Consider the following 22,161-nt stretch of genomic DNA (forward strand, 5'->3'; position numbering starts at 1 on the left):
CCCGACAGTACTAAGATGTATCAAGATCTCAAGGAAAGATATTGGTGGTATGGTATGAAGCAAGATGTTGCTCAGTATGTTGCTCTATGTGATACATTTCAAAGAGTTAAAGATGAACACTAGAGGCCAGCAGGATTGCTTCAACCATTGAAAATACCAGAGTGGAAGTGGGAGGAGATTAGTATGGACTTCGTTGTGGGATTGCCTCGCACACAAGCTGGATATGATTCTATATGGGTCATAGTGGATAGATTGACCCAAGTTGCTCACTTTATACCAATCAAGACCACTTACACAGGAGCTAGATTAGCAGAGTTGTATATGTCTAGAATTGTCTGCCTACATGGAGTGCCTAAAAAGATTGTGTCAAATGGAGGTACACAGGAGCTAGATTAGCAGAGTTGTATATGTCTAGAATTGTCTGCCTACATGGAGTGCCTAAAAAGATTGTGTCAAATGGAGGTACGCAGTTCACATCAAGATTTTAGTAGCAGTTCCATGAGTCTATGGACACAAGGTTGAACTTTTAGTTCTGCTTATCATCCTCAGACGGATCGTCAGACAGAGACGACCAATCAGATATTGGAAGATATGTTGCGAGCCTATGCTCTCCAGTATGGTAAAAGTTGGGATTAGAGTTTGCCTTATATAAAGTTCTCTTATAACAACAGTTATCAGGATAGTCTCAAGATGGCTCCGTTTGAAGCTCTGTATGAAAGGAGGTGCAGAACTCCATTATTCTGGAATGAAACTGGAGAGAGACAATTGTTTGGGCCACAGATCATACGTGATGCAGAAAAGAAAGTGCAGGTCATTAGGGAGAATTTGAGAACTGCACAATCAAGGAAAAAGAGCTATGATGATACCCGTCGTAGGGAATTGACCTTTGAAGTAGGTGATTACGTTTATTTGAAGGTGCCACCTATAAGAGGATTACGGAGATTCAAGGTCAAAGGCAAGTTAGCACCTCGCTACATTGGCCCATTCAAGGTATTGGAAAGAAGAGGAGAAGTAGCATATCAGTTAGAGTTACCAACTTAACTTTTAGATGTTCATAATGTCTTCACATATCTCAGCTGAAGAAGTACTTAAGAGTATCAAAGGAGCAACTGCCTATGGGAGAGCTAAATGTGCAGGATGACTTAACCTATACTGAGTATCCAGTTAAACTATTAGAGACGTTGGAAAGGATTACAAGGAACAAGGGAATCAGGATGTGCAAGGTACAATGGAGTTATCATTCAAAAGATGAAGCTACATGGGAATGAGAACATGAGCTGAAGGCAGAATTTCCTCAACTCTTTGCTAGCCCATCCGAATCTCGAGGACGAGATTCATTTTAAGGGGGTAGGTTTGTAACACACTAATTCTCCTTTTCCTAGAGCTAAATCTATTTATTAGAAGGCCCTAGATTATTTTTCACGGGTTCTAATTATTTTATTTGGATTCCCCGTGTCCCAATTTATCTCTAGTAATTTTTCTAGAATTTTTGGGATTTTCAGAGTATTTTTCGTGGCTTTTATTGAATTGTCTGGATTTTTTTTCCACGGGAAATTATTTTTCGAAAATAATAAAAAATCTAATCCTTTTCATCTAGGCCGAGCCTTGCACCTAACCCGCTCTGACCCAGCCTAGCAGGCCCAGCAGCTGCAGAGCAGCAACTATGTGGCACGGCCACCGCCTTCTTGCCGTGCGTGCCACGGCAGGCCTCGCTCCCTGCGCCTATTTAAGGCGAGGCTGAGCGCATGACCCTGCGCCCCTGTTGCACCACCCGCCAATGCCTCGCAGCGCCCTCATCTTGCGTAGTGCCACCGCTGACCAGAGACCACCGCCACCTAAGCTGTGCACCGCCGCCCCGATTTGCCGATTACAGGTGCAGCCGGAGCAAGCCGACGCCACCACGAGGTCCACGAAGTCGAGCCGAGCGCGCGCCACTTGCCACCACCTTCATTTGGTCGCCAGAGGACCACCGCCTATGAACACCCGTGCGCCGCCGTCTTCCCCATCTGCCGCCGTCAAAAATCCGGCCGGATTCTATCCATCCCCGCCGCCGGTGAGCACCGTGGAGATCCCCTCAACATCCTCTCTCATTTCCCCTCCTCGCCTTGGTCCCCAGCTCGCCGGAGCGCCGGCAAGCCGACCAGCCAGAGCCGCCGCAGACCTGGGGAAGAACAAGACCCCCGGTTTTGCAAAAAGATCCCCGTAAAACCCTGCAATTATTTATCCTTTTCTTGTGTCTTGGCAACCTTACCGAAAACCCCCTACAAATTTCCAGTTCCTTTCAATCTAACCCGAACCCGTCAATTTTGCAGATCTAGCCCTTACCCTTATCCTTTTTGCGAGCACTGTTTTACGTGTCTTGTAGATCTTTCTTGCTAGCCCTTCAAATCTATTGTTAATTGCATCTAAGTCCCTGAAACCATGTTTACCTCGTAACTTCTTCGTTTTAGCTTCGATTCCAGTGAATCTTGCGCTCTCGCAATCCTTGCAAGGTGTACAATAGTTTTAAAATGTTGTTTTAGTACATTTTTTATGTACGGTAGTTTTAAAATGTTGTTTTAGTACATTTTTATAGTTTGGCATACTATTTCTTATTAGATGTATTTATTTGCTTGTTTAGTTGCTTTGGGTGATTGTGTGATGCTAGAAGGAGCGCAGTTCGAGGAATCTCAAGAAAAAGACTACAAAGACTCTGAACAGCAACAGGACTTTAAGGAAGGCAAGTTGTGTCCTTGATCACATTATATCCTATACAACATCTATATATGAAACATATGCTATGCACGCTAGAGTCTTAATTTGATGGGTCCTAATTAAGAATTTACCTAGTTTCCGTATTATCCCTTGTCAACCTGGGTTTTACTTTATTGTTGGGTAGCTATGCTAATCGCTATACTTGGTTTATGGTGGGAAGTAATGAACAATGATGGACCTGATTTATTTTATGTTATGCACCTTTGTTAATTTCAACCACTCACATGCCTTAATTGGAACATGGAGTGACCACCCAGGAAAACAGCACAACCATAAGACCAACAGGCTCTGATCTACGCTAATTAATTAGAAACTCTAGTTTGTGATACTCTTATCGAAAGGGTAAGAGGAGCTCATAGGTTGTGCGATGGGTTGTATAGCCAAGGGGTGTACGCACCACTTGGGTGAGGGTTCATCCCCTTATGAGGAAACCTTAGCGGGTTATCACTTATTAGAGAATCTTTGTAAAGATCTCGTAGCATCCCTATGCAGTAACACCTCAGTAGTGTGATAAGTGCCTACTTTTGCATAGCATGGTTGGTCTAAAGTTCTCTTGAAATTTTACACGACTTATGGTGAAAGTTTACAACCTCTGCAGAGTGTGAAACTTGTATATCAGCCGTGCTCACGGTCAAGAGCGGCCTGAACCCTGCATAATAATTGAACTTGAAGAATAATTAACATGTGTTTATGTTTCATTTATGCTCGTGATATATTCTTGCTCTTATGCATAATTGGGTGGTATAAACTTACATTCTAGTAAATAGCTTGCAACTTGACCAACTTTAAAAGTGCTTGAATGCAGTAAACCAGTCAGCTATTCCTTGACTTGGCCTTACACTACACATTTCCCCGCACTTTCTAAGTATCAACCATAAGTGTACTCACACTTGCTATATTTGTTGTTCAGTACAAGGCAAATCTGTTGAAGACTTTGAATAGTTGCTAGGCGTACATTTCCCCCAGTCAACTGCTTGTGGAGTTGTTTGAGATCCGCTGCTTATACTAGAGATTTTTATCTCATTTTCTGGTTATATAATCTATGTAACTCTCTCTTTATGTTATAACACTGTATTTGATATTTAATGAAGTCATCGTATGTGTGAAACTTGATCCTGACACACATATGATAGTCACCTGGTTTTGCCTTTAAAACCGGGTGTGACACCATGTTATATTTCTCTCAAGCACAAGAGGATGATGGCACCAAGGACCACCCCAGCACTGTGGATCCCGGCAGTGCTCATGCTCCTGAGGTAGATCCAAGCAACACCGTTCTCCTGAGGGCATTGGAACTACCATTGTCATCCCCGTTGTCCCCGTGCCCCCTTCTCGCACGAGATGCATAGGAACATCGTCAATTTGTCATCCTCGGCTTCCCACCTGTGTTAGGAAGGTCGCCCAGGGCGGTGCCATTGGGCTAAGGGTGACGTTAGGGGGTGCCGAGCTCAGGACGGGGACTGGACATCCCGAGGTCAGGCAATGGCAAGGGTGCACATGCACAGGGGGAGGGAAAAGCGGCAGCAATGACAGATCCACCGGCGCCGAAGGTGAATCGAGCGTGAAGAAGGTGGGAAGGAGAGCACACCAGCATCAAGCTCATGCTCCACCACACACCTCCTTCGCACAAGGACGATGAGTACGCTCAAGCTCAGGGCCCATGTGGGGTAGCTAGAGCTCGGGGGCGACGGTGGGGAACCTGCACAAGGGGAAGGCGGCCGGGGACGTTGGGACTCATCGGGTAGGAGAGGCAGCGCCTGCCGCCAACGTAGCAGGGATGCGGCGACACCCGTGCTCGTGGAGGCGGCGCTTGGTTGATCAGAGTCTTTTACCTGAATACGACATTAAAGAACATCTCGCGTGTATGCCGTATGTCTTGTTATTATGCAATACATTTTAACATGCAAAGACATATAAAAAATGGGGTTAATATAACAAAGATACAAACAGATCAATTTATTTCGCTAGTCATTTTTAAGGGCACCGGTAAATTGCAAAAACAAATTACAACATGGCAAATGATCATATGTTATCATTTAATTGTGGCAAAAATGTAACTTTTCCTAAATAAAAATTTTGATTGATGAAAAAGTAAATTTACTTACTAATGTTATATTCCTAATCATATCCAAGGAAGAAGACATTAATCCGGTAAATTGTTATTAGAAATGGACCATACTCTAGTGTACTCTCATATCTCTTTTGCACTAAAATGGATAAAGAGGATGGGTGTGTTACAGAAACCATGTGATGCATTTGCTTAATTAGTGCTACCTCGGTTCCAAATTATAGGCTATTTTAGCTTTTCTATATTCATAAATTTAACTATGTACATAGATATACGCTATGTCTAGAGACATAGCAAAAGATATAAACCTTAAAAAGTCAAAACAAACGTATATAATTTGGGACGGAGGGAGTATTTTATATACCATGCACAACATCTTTTAAGGAAAAAAAGAAAGGTACAATGGCACAATTTCTACTCACGACAAAATGGAGACAATGCAAGTGCGTATCATAAATAACCCAACGAAACCGGGCACCCCTGTACTATTCCTGAACTTGCTCACATAGCCCTCAACAGTGATAAAGGTAGACATTCTTAGGTGTGCAATTAAATGACGAAGTTAAGTGTAAGAAACAAACGAATCCCCTGTATGGTTGTCGTGATCGAAAATATGCTACAGACACCAGGAAGACGATCCACTCCCCCACTCTCCGAGAAGCCATAGATGCCTAGAATTCAAACAGAAAAGAATTTGCTTAATTTAAAAAATCAAAATTTTAATTTACAAATCATGAAACTTTGAACTCGCAAAAACCAAGTCAAGTCAAACACCATCATAAGCTTTAGTGCAACTCAAGTCCTAATTTTAGTAATCAATTTCTTATATGTATTTCCACATAAACTCAACACATTACTACAATTACATGAACTATGAGGGAAGGTCTGCTTCCTATGCTTTCTTGTCCTTTGAATTAGAAAACAGTCTTGAGCCTTGAGCTGAATCCAAGGTTCCCATGGTTCTGCTCCCTTATATTTCAACGTGGTGGGAGTAATTGTGTTGGACTTCAGTATTAGCGTGACCCATGACTTCTGTCACATCCGGTTTTAAAACAAAAGCAAGTGCTACCTATATGTATGCCAACATCTAGTTTCATACATATAGTGGTATTACAAGTTAATAACAGTAACAGTATCACGTAAAGAAAAAGAGTCTATCAGAGATATACGCTTGATCCTGGAAACGGAGGGTCCAACTTCGCATGCAATCGACCGGGGGTTGCATACGCCTAGAACTCAACACCATTTTCAACAAACTTTAAGTAACTTCTTCTTCTGGGCAACATTGTTTATAGCAAGTGTAAGCACATGTCGTACTCAGCAAGTATGGAGAAAGTATGAATGCAAGGTTTAAACAAAGAAAGGTTGACTGGTTGATTGCATTAAGCATTTTTAGTTGGTCAAATTTTATTAGCACTTGAATACTAAGGTATAAGTATATACCAAACCACATTAAGCATGAACATAAATAAAGATAACAGCAATAAATAATAGCATTTTAATTCAAATTTTGATAGATTAATTATGTGAGAGTTCAGGCCGCTCTTGACCGTAAGCACAGCTGATATATCAGTTTAAGACACTCTACAAAGGTTGTACATCTTTACCCACAAGTTATGTTTCCCATGTCGCCTGAGGTAGCTAGCCTCTTAAACACTTCCAAGGTGAGAGACCTTTACAAAGATTCCCTAATAAGAAGTAGCCCGCTAAGGTTTCAAGTCAAAGTAGAGCATAACCCTCCCTAATGAGTGCAGTTCCTTAGCCAAGAATACCACTCAAGAGGATCGGGCTATACCCCAACGATGCAACCCCTCTTGCCCTTTCAGGAAGGCCACCCAAACTAGAGTTTCTAATTAATTAGCTAAGCTAGAGCCATATAGCCTTGTGATTGCACTATTTTCCTAGGTGGTTCTCCATGTTCCAATTAAGCATCGTGATCTTGTATTAGTGAAAGGTATAGCATAAATTAAAAAAGTTTAATCATTGAGTTCATTAAAACCACCCTAACCCAAGTATAGCAGCTAAGTATAGCTACCCAACAGAAAGATAAACCCAGGTTGATAAGGAATGATCATAAAAACTAGGCAAAACTTAATAGGACCCATCAAATTAAATGCAGGCATATGCAATAGTGATTAAATATTGTTATTGGGATAAAAGCACAAGGACACACTTGTCTTTCTTCAAAGAGAAGAAAGAATAGCTGCTCAGATTATCTTCAGCTCTTGCTCTTCAAAACACTTGAATGGTGTTCCTTCTACTCATAGCAATCATGAGGCGCAAGCGTACAAAGCAAACAAACACTACAACTAAGAATAGTACATCAGTCAAAAGAAAAGCTTTCAAAGAGCGCATTAAAGGATAGGGCTCGGTTCTATGGTCACGCAAGAAACGCTGAAAACAAAACTAAGGTTGAAAAGGCAACGCTATCGAGATATTTCAATCATAAAAGAAAAGATAAGAGCTACATGCTTCATTTATTTTAGTTGAGAAAAATAATGTAAAGGTATTTAAGAGAAATACCCTTAGATGGAATTAATCAAATAACATTTATATATGAAAATATGATGTAAAACTTAGTCCAATTTTATTTATAAATATTTAAGTACAATTCATGCAAATTAAACATTTGATTTTAAAAGAAACATGTAAAAGCATCTAAGCTTATAGCTTTATGATTCATGTTAAACTCACCAATTATAATTTAAAACATCTTTATATTTACATTAGTCAAATTAACATTTAATTATGAAAACCCGAGATATAACCTACATAGCTTTTATTTATAAAACAAATTAAATAAATATTAATTAAATTAAGTTTAATTTATGAAAAGTCGAGGTATATCTCTAGTTAGCTTTTAATTGGAAGAGTTGTTTAAATAAGTATTAGCCAAATTTACATTAGTTATGAAAACACGGGTTGAACTCTAATTAGAATTTAATTAAAAAAGCAACTATATAAGTTGGGATGAATCATATTAATATTTTGAACAAATTACAAAATAGAGAACATGATTAAACACATAGTTTAAGGTCGGATGAATCTAACGCAACAAGAATGGATTAAAACAGAACTGAAACGTGGAATCTATGGGTTAAACAAGGCTGCAAGGACTTAGATGTGATAACTAAAGATCAAAAGGGCTTGCAGAGAAGTTTGCCGAGACGCATTGAACAGTGCTCGTCAAAAGGCCCAAGTTCAGGGTTAGATTCATAAAAAGAGCATGGCTTGGGCTCAGTTGAACGCATCTAGTACTTTCAGAGGGTTATATGTAGATTTGACAAGACACAAAAGATAAGCTAGTCATTACAGGGTTCTCCAGGGGCCTAGATGCAAAAAAATCTTAGGGAGCTTGGTCGTGGTGGATGGCTCTCTGGCCGGCAAAATTGACGGTGGTTCGGCAGTCTAGGCTTGCGGTTAACATGAGGGATCGAGAGAGGAGGTTGAGGGGAACTCATAGAGGGTCTCACTAGCGGAGGAGGAGCACAGAATCAGCCGGGATTTGCCAACGGCTGGTGATGAAGGTTGGATGGTGAGCAGCTCGGCCTTCGTATGGCCGGCGGGGCTCCGGCATCGTGGGGTTTCAAGTCCGAGTGGCGAAGCTTCCTCTTGACTAGGGGAAGCCTGTGGTGGTGGTGGATTCTGCAGGCGGTGCTTTAGTCGCGATGAATCGACGACGACCGATGGACGGCAGACAATGGTGGCCGGCTTAGGTCTTCACGTGCGGGAAGTGCTCTAGTGGGGCATTGGCGACGAGGACCAATGGCGGAGCTGCTCTTTGACGTCACGGAGCTCCTAGTAGCTCCAACTTGCTCCGACGGTCAACGGGCATGGCAAATCGGAGCGGCAAAGATGGCAATGGTGCTCGGCTCTGGCAATCGATGACACGCGGTGCTGCGCAAGCAAGGGAAGCGAGGCGGCAGGAGGAAACATGGGTGCACGAGGCCAGGTCCTCGCATTTTACAGGGGCGCAGAGCACGAGGATCACTTGGCACGCAAGCCGAGGATGGCCGGTGGCGGCGTAGTACAACGCCAAGAGACGGGGAGAGTTGCTTAGTAGCTGGGTCGGACTGGGCCCCTAGCAGGCCTCACGGGCTCAACCCAAAAGGGTGCAGGGGCCCACAAACAGAAAGAGGATCTGGATCAGGTTAGGTTGGATCCGATCCAAAAGGGATTTATGGGTTTCTGTAATTTCAGAAATAATTTCCTGTGTAAAGAAAAATCTAGATAATTTATTTAAATCATGAAAAATACTCCGAAAATCCCAAAAATTCTAAAAAAAATTCTAGAGATAGTTTGGGCACGAGGAGTCCAAATAAAATATTTGGACCTCATGAAAGAGATTCTAGAGCCTTCTAATAAATAGAAGTAGCTCTAGAAAAATGAGAATAAATTCCAAGAAATCTGGAAAATCTCAGGGGCACCTAAACATCGTCTAAACGAATTTTAAAACCTTTGCACTCATGAAACATCAAGATACATCAGCATGAATCCAATACACATAGAACCACTTTAATTAATTCTGAAAAAGAACCAATTATTTTTCCTATACTAAATTTCCTATCAAGAAAATAAATGTAGGGAAAAAATTTAAAATTATGAGAAAATCATTGTTGAATTATTCTTTCTAATCACATTCTGAAATCCAAACATTTCAGGGTGTGACAGAAGGTCTGCTTCCTATGCTTTCTTGTCCTTTGAACTAGAAAACAGTCTTGAGCCTTGAGCTGAATCCGAGGTTCCCATGGTTATGCTCCCTTATCCCTCAACGTGGAGGGATTGTGTTGGACTTCAGTATTAGCTTGACCCATGACTTTATAGACAGTAGATTTGGTAAGTAAAAAAATCTGTTTTTGACTGAAGTCAGCAGTGGAAGCTCCTACCTATTTTTTTATAATTTTTTATTCCAGACCCGTTTCATTCGCTCTCACGGGGAGTCGAACCCGGACCTGCTAGGTGCTACTCAGGTACTCTAACCACCGGCCTAGAGGCCCTTTCACTAAGTTTAAAAAATCTTATACCATGGTATTCATATTGTTATTGCATCACAAGTAAAACAGGTATAGTTTTATGCAAGCTGTGGCATATAGATTATGTATTCCTTCTGTGCATGATTGTGTGACATTGAAGAGAGAGCACGGTTAAACTTCTCTATATTGTATCATTTGATGTTCTATGGTTTTATCAACTTTTTATTTGATTTTAAAAAAAATGTGTATGTCTACCCTTTTTAGCGTGCCAATAGTTCACATCCGCTTGCCATGAGCCCATGGCATCTGCACTTGTGGCAACCCTTATGGCACATTCAAGCCGCTTCTATGATTGGCATGTGGACTCAAGGCCACTCCAAGCTATCCGATCCAGTGCCAAAAGGTGATGCAAAGTGAGAATTCTTGAACCCAAAAAAAATGTTGCAAAGGTGTAATAGGTGCTTTAAACCTGGTGCAATACAATAATAGTTTCTCCATCCTAAATTAATTTAAGTCGTTTTAGTTTATCTAAATTCATAGCTTTTCCTATACATATAGACATATGTCGTTTTAGCTTTTCTATGTCGTTTTAGCTTTTCTAGGTTCATAGCTTTTACTATGCATCTAGATATACACTACTAAATGCATAGCAAAACCTATAAATCTAGAAAAATTGAAATGGCCTATAATTTAGGATGGAGGGAGCATCTCATAATGTATTAAATTTTTTTAACTATCATCGTCTTATAAAAAGTAGCGGCCAATGCTCATCAATATCGCTCATGGTCATTTATAAAACACTACATTTGTGAAAACATGGTTTATATGGTAAAAAAACATGCTACATTACCACGATAAAAATTGCACCAGGTAAATATGATAAACTGTGGACTACTTGTACGGATGCACTTAATAATTTGCTACCTCATGTTGACGCAAAATTTTGGTCAACACACAAAAGCACTAGAGCATGCGGTCGTGAATGGACCGAATGGTAGTGATGCTGCGCGGATTGGTCAGACCGGTTCAACAACCCAGTCAAACCGATTTCCTAGAGTTTAGCCCAAGTCCATCGTTTGAGAGGATAACTACCACAAAAGTTTACGAGCAAACCAGCAAAGGAATAACTAACGCACTTATGTGGTGATGAACGACTAGTTTAGGAGCAAACTAGGCAAAGGTCGTCGAAGCTATCGCCCGAAAGGGACCCTGTCAAAGCGTGGACGTCACTAGCGTGTCCTAGGGTCGACCAGCAAGCCTAGGATGCCATCTATGGTCGTGGAGATTAGTAGATGAACAATGAGGGAGGCTGGAAAAGGAGTTTAGGGTTTAGGAGATAAAAAGTAAATGCATAATTTTTTGATTTGATTAGGTTGCCCTCAATCGTCCGTGACCCTTCATAAATATAGAAGTCGAATCTTATACAAATCATGTGTCAAAATATACTCCTAACTTGAATTAGGCTGACCAAATCGGTCTGACCGCCCATCCAAACTGTTCTGACCTGTTCGTTCAGGTGTGAATATTTTCACAATCATAACTCCATCCGAACTCCGAATTAAACGTCGTTCTATATTCACATTTGGATCGTCTCAACAAGATATACACAATGGTAAAATCCAATTAGAGTTTTGACAATGTTTATAAAACCAGCTTGCCCAGATTAGTCAACAAACTTCTATAGTGTCAATTTTTGCCGTCAACACCTCCCTTCTAAAATTTTGTTTACTTTGTCTAATGCTTAGGTGCATAGCCAAAATACCCTATGTTTCAGGGAGTGTTCAGGCAGCATTCATATAGCTTTACTTGATGTTGACAGTTGACTGCAGCAGCCTTTAATTTGACAAGAGATGGCAATGAAATGGTTTAAAAAAATATATGAAAAGAAAAATAATTTTGTTTGTGAAATGCTGTTGCTAACAGACGCAATAACTATCTCCCTTAAACTCCGCACTGTCTCACCCAACATGTCACATTTTGTAAAAAAAAAACAACATGTCGCATTTTATTATGTATACCTTGGTGCCACGGGAAATGAACTATGAACAGAGACCCATCCTTACCGATACACATGCACATCAGCGAGCACATGCATGATGCATATGCCGTAGACGGTAGACCTACCTGACTACAGCAGTCCAGTCCTCGTCCTTGTACTCGATCGACGCTGGAACCTGTTATCCGTTACTGTCTGCGGTTCTTTTCTCGGCTGTACGTCGCGTAGAGATTAACGGCGCGCGAGGCAGGAACTGCAGCCGCTTGCGGCTTTCGGCAAAGCTGAATAGCTCATCTGGCATCCTGCACCCTCCTCACGTCCAGTGTACTAGCCCTGGCGGGACCTAGCACATCATCCGTACAACTCCCTGTGGCGCCCGTCACCAAACCAACCCCGAACGCGAACGTGCGACTCCATCAATGATCGGCGGTCAGCCGGTCACGTCGATCACACGCCATGAAGCTGCAGCGCACGGCACCAAGCTCCATAGCCTCTCAGCCCTCACCCGAGCTATAGCGAGCTAGGACTACCCCCTCGCTACGTCTCGGTAGCCGGAGCCACGCATATGACCAGCGACGCGGCAACCATGCCCCCCGCGAGCCGCGCGCGGCTGGCGTCGTCCTTCCCCCGGTCCACGGCGCGAGCGAGCCTCGTTCGCCGCCCATCCTTGGGTACTGGCACCACGCCTGCATGCGTGTGGTGGGCTGGTGGCGAACGGCGCGCGAGTGGCCGCCGTGTATCCTGGTGCGCACGGCGCCGGCGGGCGCCCCCATGCTAGGACGACGACGACGACGCAGAGAGCGCGCCCGGGCCTCATGAATGCGGCGCAGAGGCGAGGCGCGCACCAATCGACCGAGCTCGCTGCCCCTCGCCCACCGGCCACGGCGTGCGATGGTCAAACTCACTGCCACCGCTGCTGCTGCTGTTGCCGCTACTCTTTTCACTTTCTCCCACCCACCTCCTTAAATTCCCCTACCTACGGCCACAAGACCACCACTACTCGTCTACTCCCGCCGTATACGCATCCTGCCTCTATATATAGACCCCTTCCCTCCACGCCCTGCACTACACCACACCGCCCCTGGCACTCCGAGTTCCCCACGCTCTTCACCATTTGCAGCAGCGACAGAACAGGATATAAACCGAGCCAAGCAAGCTCTGTCTCTGCCGAGCTACAAGTAACGAAACCATCTCCACATACAGGCCGGCACGCAGCTTCCTACTCTGTATGCATGCCTGAAGTGGTCTAGAGGAGCAGCGGTGTTTACGTGCTGTACCTAGGAAAGGATCGGAGGGAGAGAGGCCGGAGATGGTGCCTCCAGCTGTCCTCCCCAAGGTGGCCGCGCAATGGCTCTTCACGTTCCACCGCGCCGCCAGGAAGCTCAGGCGCCAGGCCTTCCAGCTCTACTACCGCAACGCCGCCGCCAAGCCGCCGCCGTCCACCGCCAAGCCGCAGCAGGGCCATGCCGCCACCGCCAAGGGCGCCGCCATCCTTGATGACGCCGCCGCTGTCGCGGCGGCAGACGGGACGGTGGTGTGCGACATGCACGGCGCGCTGCTGCGCTCCACCACGCTCTTCCCCTACTTCATGCTCGTGGCCTTCGAGGGCGGCAGCCTGCTCCGCGCCATGCTGCTGCTCTGCGCCTTCCCGCTCGTCTGGGCCCTCGGGGAGCGCCGCGCCGGCGCCGGCGTCCGGGTCATGGCGCTCGTCACCTTCGCGGGGCTCAGGCCCAGGGACATGGACCTCGTCGCCCGCGCCGTTCTGCCCAAGCACTACATGGAGCAGCTCAACGCGCTGGTCTACGAGCGCCTGTGGCTCCCCTCGAGGAGGAAGGTGGTGGTCACCAGCGCGCCTAGGGCCATGTCCGAGTGGTTCCTCAGGGAATACATGGCCGCCGACGCGGTGGTCGGCCCCCAGCTGCAGGTCGTCACGGTCGGCCGCCGCCGCTACTTCACGGGGCTGCTGACCGGGCCCACGCAGGGGACGGAGCTGAGGCAGAACGTACTGAAGGAGGCGTTCGGGGCCGAGGGTGCAATGGCCGACGTGGGCGTCGTCAGCAACCCCAACCCGGTCGACCATCATTTCGCACCCTACTGCAAGGTGTGTGCTTTACAATTACACGTAGCGTTTTTTTTCCTTTGCCATACAAGGAGACCTGCTTGATTTGAAGCAATTAATAACTGCATAGTACCGATAAGCATCATTAACGTCTCATGAAAAGTAGCCACCAATAATTAGGGTTGTTTTTAAATTTTGTAAGGGAATAATATCTCTTTTTGCTAAGATGATTTTTTAATATCTTAGGCCATGTTGAGACTCCGCTAAAGTTTAGCTAGCTAAAAATTCCTTTCAAACTTAGCTAAACTGTTAAAAGATCAAATTACCCCTCCATCACCTTCCTCGGGAAAGGTTTGCAAAGTGGGAGGGAGGGTAGGATAGATAAATACCTCTTCAACTACCATTTAGCTTGTGGATCTAAACACCGTTAGCTAAACTTTATCTAATTAAAAAAAATTTCTAAATTTAAACTAGCTAAATTTTAGTTGAGTGGATCCAAACCGAACAAGACTAGATCCAAACAGAACAAGACGCCAATTTACCGCACCCAGGGCACCTCCATAATTTCGAATTTGCTAGGAATAGGATTACACATACGCGAATATAAGTACTTGGAACATTTAAAAGTTATCTGTAAATAGCATTTTTGCATAATCAGCTAGTACTCCCTTATCATTAGTTTAATCTTTGTTGATTAGTTAGGCAGGTGTTAATTAATTGCATCTCCCATAGAGGGAGTACTATTAGTGATTGATTGAGGGGCGCCACCGCCATTTTTATTCCTTTGCAATTTATCCTAAAAATATTAGAAATGCTCGCATAAATAAATAAATGGTCGGAAAGCAGCTAACAAACTTCGAGACATATATTCGCACGAGACACAGGGTTTTCGAATCACACGATACAGACCGTATACATACACGAACACTCATCCTAACAAACACACGCACGCAATCCTACATCTATGACCACATTCACTACAGGCTCAGTACCGGTTGTGTATTGACCCGGTGCTGAACATTAGTACCGGGCCTAACGGCTAATCCTCGAGGAACCCCCTGACCCCCTTAGTACCGGGTGGAGGCATCATCCGGTACTAAAGGTCACAAATTAGTACCGGTTGAAGCCTCCAACTGGTACTTATGTACTTAAGAGACTTTAGTACCGGGTGGAGGCTCCACCCGGTACTAATTGGTGGGTGGGGTTTCGAAATTTGGTCTTCACTGGATTGAAGTCCGCACGCGTCCGCTTCTCTCTATCCGTTTCTGACTCTCCCTCTTTAATTTCTCCTAAACGGCCTCCCTCCCTCTCCCATCTCCCCTGGTCCCTTCTTCCCCCGATCCCTTCTTCCCATGGTCCGCTCCTCACCGGCACGCCTCCCCTCCCCTCATAGCTGCCCTTCCCCTCTCCCCTCCACGCGCCCCTCACTGCGACACCGGTGAGGAGCGGCGGTGGGGCGAGGTGAGGCGACAACACGGCCATGGGGGAGCGTAGAGGCGAAGTGGCGGGCGATGGTGCGGGGTACTGCAGCAAGCGACATCGCGTAGAGCAGCAGTGGGCGATGGCGCGTGGAGCAGCGGGATCTGCAAGACGACGTGATGGGAAAACGAGGAGGCGTGGTGGGAGCGGCGGGATCTGAGGGATGGCAGCGCGGCAAGACGAGGTGCATGGCCTCACCTCTCTCTCTTTGGGCAATGGTGGCTGGTGGCGCGAGGGGGCCAACAGAGTGCATTGCGAGGGCAGCCGGCTAGGCCTAGGCGAGGGGGTCGCGGGGGAGGTGAGGTGGCGGTGACGAGAAGGAAGGGCGGCCAGCGGGGATGAGGAGAAAGGGTGGCCGGCGGTGACGCGAGGACGGTCGAGTGGGGTCCACAAATTAGTACCGATTGGTATAAACAACCGGTACTAAAGGCTCCCTTTAGTAGCAGTTATTTGACATAGCAATATTGGTTGCACAACCGGTACTAAAGGGAGGTTTGGACCCGATACTGAAGACACATTCCTCGAGAGACCCGATACTGAAGACACATTCCTCGAGAGACTGGCCTTGCAAATTCTGAGATTGATTGAGGGTACATCGCCTACCACTGAAAGTATAACATGGTTAATTTCTGAATTAAATTCAGAAAAATGCAAGTACGATGCTGAGTCGAGGATTAAATCCGGTGGACAAGAAGTTTCAGAATCTAACCAGCTGATATACACTCCAGTTACGCAACACACAGGGTAACATGATAGTGTTGCTAGACCATTAAAGAGGCCGGCAATAGTGATAGCTACTACAAGTTCGAGCTCAGCAAAAGTAGGAATATTAGTAGACTGGGAAATAGTGATACACACTAATTGATATATGCTAGATATGGACTCGAGCATAATCTTTGCTCCTTTCCCTGTCCTTTTTCATCGTAGATAGACGCCTGTAATTAAGAGGATAGCGATGGCTGTCAAACAAAGGTGCGTAGACCAGCAAATATCCTACTGTACCGGTATTAGTGTATTAGACCGCCGTATAGAGTAAGGTCTGGTTTGTCCACTTATTTTTAGCACCCGTGTTTAGATACTGATTAGAAGTATTAAACGTAGACTATTTACAAAATCCATTATATAAGTGGAGGCTTAACAAAATCCATTATATAAGTGGAGGCTAAACGGCGAGACGAATCTATTAAGCCTAATTAGATCATGACAATGTGTTGCTACAATAACAATTTGCTAATAATGAATTACTTAGGTTTAATTAGGCTTAATAGATTCGTCTCGTCGTTTAGCCTCCACTTATGTAATGAGTTTTATAAATAGTCTACGTTTAATACTACTAATTAATATCTAAACATTCGATGTGACACGTGCTAAAAATAAGTAAGAGTAACCAAACGTCCCAAGTAATCGCACAATCCACTGGCAAACTGGATCCACGAGACCATAGGGCCGTGGCCACCTAAGGACAGCGCGAGGAGAGCACTAGAAAACTCCAGAGTAACCAGATTGATCGACCGCGTACCTGGTGTGGGCACTGTGGATCTGCAGAGTTAGCACTCAGTGAGTCACTGTAGCCTGTCCAGGTCCAGCGGACGAACACGTGAGAGCTCGAACCAAAGCGGCACGGAGGCACGGTGGGAGCACCGGAGTCCGGAGCAGCGCATCCAGCATTCTCCATCCTCGCAGAGCCACGACCCTCACAAGGGGGCCAAGGCGACCGCGCGCATCGGCCGCATGGCCCCCCGCGGCGTCTCGTTGGAAAGGACGGACACGCAGCACGGGCATTGTAAGCAAGGGCACGCCATTGAAGGCGCATTCACGGCGCGTTTGGTGGCATTTAAGCGTGTGCGCTCTGTCCATCAACTATCGTCTCCCGGCCCCGGGAGGCCCGGACCCTTGTGTGCCGTGCGCACCTGGCCACGAGCGTGGCAATGCCCGGCATGGTGATCGGCGGCCGCGGGCAAAGGCCAAAGGGACCGAGGCCTGTGTCCTTTCATGGTGACCCCTCCATTATTGGCATTCCTATGAACTCTTTGTCTTCGGGCACGCCGGGCGGTGCCCATGCCCACTATCCCCGCGTCCCCGGACAGGACACGCCACGCCACGGAGTACCCTTCCTTCGCTAGTTCGCTTTGCAGTAGCTCGTCTCGGCGCACCTGCTCTGGGTGTGGTAGGGAAGCTGCAGGCTGGCCGAGAGGACCAGTCCTCCTCGCTGGTTTTACTAGTACAACCGGCTTTACCGTCCAACCAGGGATCGGTTCCCAAAGAGGCCGTCCGACACGGGCTATTATTGTACACTAGCCCATAAATGAACATGACTGGGCCATGTGTTTTCATGCAACGATTCGCTGGGTTTTCAAATTACGGGGGCAGGAGTTTAAGGAGAGAGAGTTCGGGAAAGGAAAAGGTTCGAACCTTGCGATGCATTCACGCGTGCGTGGAAATTGCGGGTTCGTTTGGCACACTCCTGACTTTTGCAAAAATGGTTTTGGCTCTGTTTTTTTAGTAAAGCGGTTTTTTTCTATCTTTTAGTCAAAATGTTTGGTAAAACAGTTTTTCCTAGCTTCTAAAATAGATGAAAGTGACCAAATGTTCATAATACCCCGAATGCTTCTTCTTCCTCTTCCTTTATTACTCCTATTTATTTTTCTTCATTTCTTATTTTCCATTTCTTTTTTCTTATTCTTTATTTTTTTCATTTTCTCTCTCGTACATTTTTCTACCCTATCTTCTCCCTGATCCTTATCTTCTCTTGGTCTGCTCTCTCTCTCTCGTTCTCTCGATGCTCTCTTTCGTTCTCTCATTCTCTCGTTACTCTGCTGCCGATCCAAGCCTGCCTCGCGTCGCGCTGCTGCTCAGCTCGGCGCCCTGCGGCTCCGGCGCTCCGCCCACGCGTCGCCCTGCTGCTACCTCGCGTCGCTAGTCTGCGCCGTCCAGCTGCCGGTCCGCCCCGTTGCGTCGTCCGACCGCGGATCCGCGGCCATGTCGTCCAGCCGTCCAGCCGTGGCTCCACCTACCGGTGGTCCGCGTCCACGCAGTCCCAGTGCTGGTCAATCCCTCTAATATCTTTTTTAGAGAAAAAGAGAAAAAACGAACTCCAACAGTTCACTTAAACCTTCCCCAATTTTTTACTACGCTAAAAAACAGCCTACCACCGTGTATATTTTAGCGTTGGTGTTCCTCCCCCAATTCTGATTCCCGCACGCCCGCGCGTCCCTTCTGATGGGCCCAATACGATGACGTGGCCTGTTTTGAAATATTGGGAGCAATTTATTAGCGATTTGCTATGGATTGATATGATTTTGAGGAAAAATTTTTTAGGAGAACCCCCAATATATAGTTTTAGGGAAGAATTTTTTAGGGTACTTTTAGAGTTGCTCTAGCACATGAGCATTGCACCCATGCGTGCCCCAAGCCATCCCGGCTTGCGAGGGAAGGTCAAACTTCATACCAGGACGGAAAGGTTCAAGCGAATGAGAGGGTGCAGGGAAAATATACAGACAAGGCATGAATGCCCTATGTACGTGGGTGGGGGGAGGGGGGGGGGGGGGCATCCTCAGAGTTAGCTAGGTAGCTGCTGTTGTTGCAGATGCGTACAAGCGATCATAAATCATCCACGGTGCACACAGCAGCGTTGGAAATGAGTATCGGCTATCGACAGCGAACACAGCTATCAGTAAATTGATTTGGTACTCGTTGTACAAAACGAGCAGTCCGATTTGTGTTCGTTGTCGAATTGAGTGGTGTGCCAGCGATCGATACTGGAGTCGGAAAACGAAAACTCAGTCAACGTTGTCAAATTGAGTTGCGTTGCCAGTGATCGTTATTGAAGTCCGAAAACGAAAACTTAGTCACGGATCTGCTGGTGCTCCAATCATTATTGTTTTTTACATAGATTGTCTTCCTTTCGCTTAACTTAAGATTTGTTTATAAAATTGCAAATATTCAATTAGATTGGTGCAGTGGTGATGTTTGTTTATTTTTGTTTAGGAGTATTTAATCATCATCTTTCAACAGATATTCTAGTAGTTCTGAAAAATGTGCTACTTATTCATGGATTGATAGAGACAACACTGTAGTCTTTCGTGGATAACTAGTCCTCCTTTTATGCGAATAAATGTAGATAGATAATGCCATGTTGGATGAGTAGGCAGTAGCCGGAAAGGGCATTTATGAATAGTTTGACCCTTTTTTAAGAAAATAAATGTGGTGTGTACATGCCTTAGGAGTACTCGGAAAATCATTCATGAATAGTTGGACCTTCTTTTAGCAATTGAATGTTGTATTGGGTCCAGACATTCATTGATATGGATCATCTCGGTAACGATTTTCAAACTCTGACTCAGGCTATTCTTAATGGGGTTTCATACCCATTAAGTAGACTGCCATTTCAGCATTTTTATGATGTGGTAGTGTATTAAATAAGGGAGAGGTGAAATGGGTTTCATGGGGATGAACCCGGTGTATACTGTTTCCTAAACAGCTTATGTCTTGCATGTAACCTAGAAAATAACAAGAGATGAAACTATGCATTGAGGGGAGGTGTTTCATCCTAGTTTCAAATATTTTTAGATGATGTGTCACTCTAGGTAATCATGACCATAAATGATCAGCCACATAAGCAATTTTGATGACATGGTATACTACTTGTGAGGTAAGTGAAGAAAGTAGTTTCATGAGGATGAAACCATGTGTACACTATTTCCAAGATCTTTGTGTCTTGCATGTAGTCTTGAAAATAACAAAATATGAAACTATGCATTGTGTGAACTATTTCATTTATGAACTATATACATTTTTGCTTATGTGGCACTCTTCAAAACATAAATATGAAACTTTTTGCATTGAGAATGATCAAAGACATCAAAGATTCACCGTACCTTAACAGATTTTAGTTTGTTGGCACCACATGCCTTCCGAGTAATCAACATACTGTGATAAAGACCAACGGCGTCTATGAATTTTGACGCAATCAGGTTGATACTGATAGGAGCACACAAATAATTGTCTCACAGGATGCCCTTGTCCACGTTTGGTTGGGGGAGATGCAAAAGTGTCTTGATGATCCGTAGAGCAAGTGGAGGAAAAGAAATCCTTGGAATTTATACTAGATCGAATAACACTGTTTCAAAGGAGAACAGGACATGAATGATTAAGTTATTGTCCTTGAATATTCTTTTAGTATAGTTATACATAATACAGCCTCGCAAGGTTCGTCCACGGAGGATTCGTCCATGGAGGATGAGTTAGGGTCTAAGATCAGGCTGAAAGGCGTCGTAATTTCCCTTTGGCGTACAGCAACCATAATATAAATTATGGGAGCCCAGATATTTTGATGAACGGAAAATAGTAGTAATGTCTTACTTCTGTAAATACTGGGAGTAGTAATTGTTGACTAGTCAATTTTGATTATCTGGGGAATTTTTTGTAAAATAATAGCAGTAGTATAAGTGATGAAATCCTATTAAACAAATTGAATAAAATGAAAGTGATGAAGTCTCATTGTGAAGATGGAAAACGTTAACCTTTCTTTTCTATGCCAAAACCTGTTTGGATAGAGCCTTGAAGCTAAATCACCAATATATACTTCCTGTTTTACTTAAATCAGAGTAATTTAAAATCTCATAGAAATAAATAAACTTTTCCCGATGAACCTAAGTGGGGCAAGATGCCAACCCGAATTTCATTCCATCGAACCATTTCATTTCTCACAGGAATATCTTACTGACCGGCTATGATTTCGTTTCTCGCAGGAAGTTTATGTCGTGAGCAGAGAGAGCGCAAAGAGCGCCAAGCTACCGCGGGACAAGCACCCGAAGGCGCTCATCTTCCACGACGGCCGCCTCGCCTTCCTCCCCACCCCCGCCGCCATGCTCGCCTTCTTCCTCTTCCTGCCGCTCGGCGTCATCCTCTCCGTCATCCGCATCAACATCGGCATCGTCCTCCCTTTCAAGATCCAGCTTTTAGCCGCCGCCATCTTCGGCCTCCGCTACCGCACCTCCGGCCTCCGCACTCCGCCGGCTGATGGCAAGCAGCGCAGGGGCGTCCTCTACGTGTGCACGCACCGGACGCTGGTCGACCCCATCATGCTCTCCTCGGCTCTGCAGAAGCCCGTTCCGGCCCTGACGTACAGCCTCAGTCGGCTTTCAGAGCTGATCGCGCCCATCAAGACGGTGCGGCTGACGCGCGACCGCGCGCGGGACGCCGAGACGATGTCGAGGCTGCTGAGGCAGGGCGACCTCGCGGTGTGCCCCGAGGGCACGACGTGCCGCGAGCCCTACCTGCTGCGGTTCAGCCCGCTGTTCGCGGAGCTCGCGGACGACATGGAGCCCGTGGCGCTGGACGCGCAGGTGACGGCGCTCTACGGCACGACGGCGAGCGGGCACAAGTGGCTGGACCCCGTGGCGTTCTTCGCCAACCCGGCGCCGTCGTACCGGGTGGAGTTCCTGGGCGCGGTGCCGCGGGAGTGGACCCGCGCCGGGGGCAGGACGGGCGTGGAGGTGGCGAACTGGGTGCAGCGGCGGCTCGGCGAGGCGCTCGAGTTCGAGTGCACCGGGCTGACTCGCCGCGACAAGTACATGATGCTGGCCGGCAACGACGGCGTGGTCGCCAAGTAGGCAGCGCCGGGCGTGCGCTGCAACTGCAACAGCTGGGTGTGTTTTTATGCATACATGCTGAGTAAATTATTGTGAAAAGTTAGTTACTGTAATTTGTGTGCAAGTAATGGATATTTTGGTTCTCTTGTGTAAAGAATGTTTGATTAGCTCCAAAGACTAATCAAATAGTAGATGCTTGGATTGAAGTTCGAATCAAATAGTATATGTTAATTTGGTCT

At 45.6% G+C, this 22,161-nt stretch overlaps 2 protein-coding genes across 2 annotated transcripts; both read left to right on the top strand.

The window, feature by feature from the left end:
* Nucleotides 1-690: 690 nt before the first annotated feature.
* On the top strand, nt 691-1,268 carry LOC140222876 (uncharacterized). Its single transcript, XM_072294003.1, has 2 exons — nt 691-990; nt 1,077-1,268. The coding sequence occupies exons 1-2, from the start codon at nt 691-693 to the stop codon at nt 1,266-1,268; spliced, it is 492 nt and encodes a 163-aa protein (XP_072150104.1).
* Nucleotides 1,269-12,828: 11,560 nt separating this feature from the next.
* LOC117857783 (glycerol-3-phosphate acyltransferase 1) lies at nt 12,829-22,161 on the top strand. Its single transcript, XM_034740640.2, has 2 exons — nt 12,829-13,892; nt 21,080-22,161. Exons 1-2 carry the CDS (start codon nt 13,101-13,103, stop codon nt 21,941-21,943), a joined length of 1,656 nt encoding a protein of 551 aa, XP_034596531.1. The 5' UTR covers nt 12,829-13,100; the 3' UTR covers nt 21,944-22,161.

The sequence above is a fragment of the Setaria viridis genome, chromosome 5 (assembly GCF_005286985.2).
Source record: "Setaria viridis chromosome 5, Setaria_viridis_v4.0, whole genome shotgun sequence".
Lineage (NCBI taxonomy): Eukaryota > Viridiplantae > Streptophyta > Magnoliopsida > Poales > Poaceae > Setaria > Setaria viridis.

Coding starts and splice junctions, on each gene's coding strand:
- LOC140222876 (XM_072294003.1), top strand. CDS start 691: ATGGCTCCGTTTGAAGCTCTGTATGAAAGGAGGTGCAGAACTCCATTA. Junction 991..1,076: donor GCTACATTGGCCCATTCAAG/GTATTGGAAAGA, acceptor CACATATCTCAG/CTGAAGAAGTACTTAAGAGT.
- LOC117857783 (XM_034740640.2), top strand. CDS start 13,101: ATGGTGCCTCCAGCTGTCCTCCCCAAGGTGGCCGCGCAATGGCTCTTC. Junction 13,893..21,079: donor ATTTCGCACCCTACTGCAAG/GTGTGTGCTTTA, acceptor CGTTTCTCGCAG/GAAGTTTATGTCGTGAGCAG.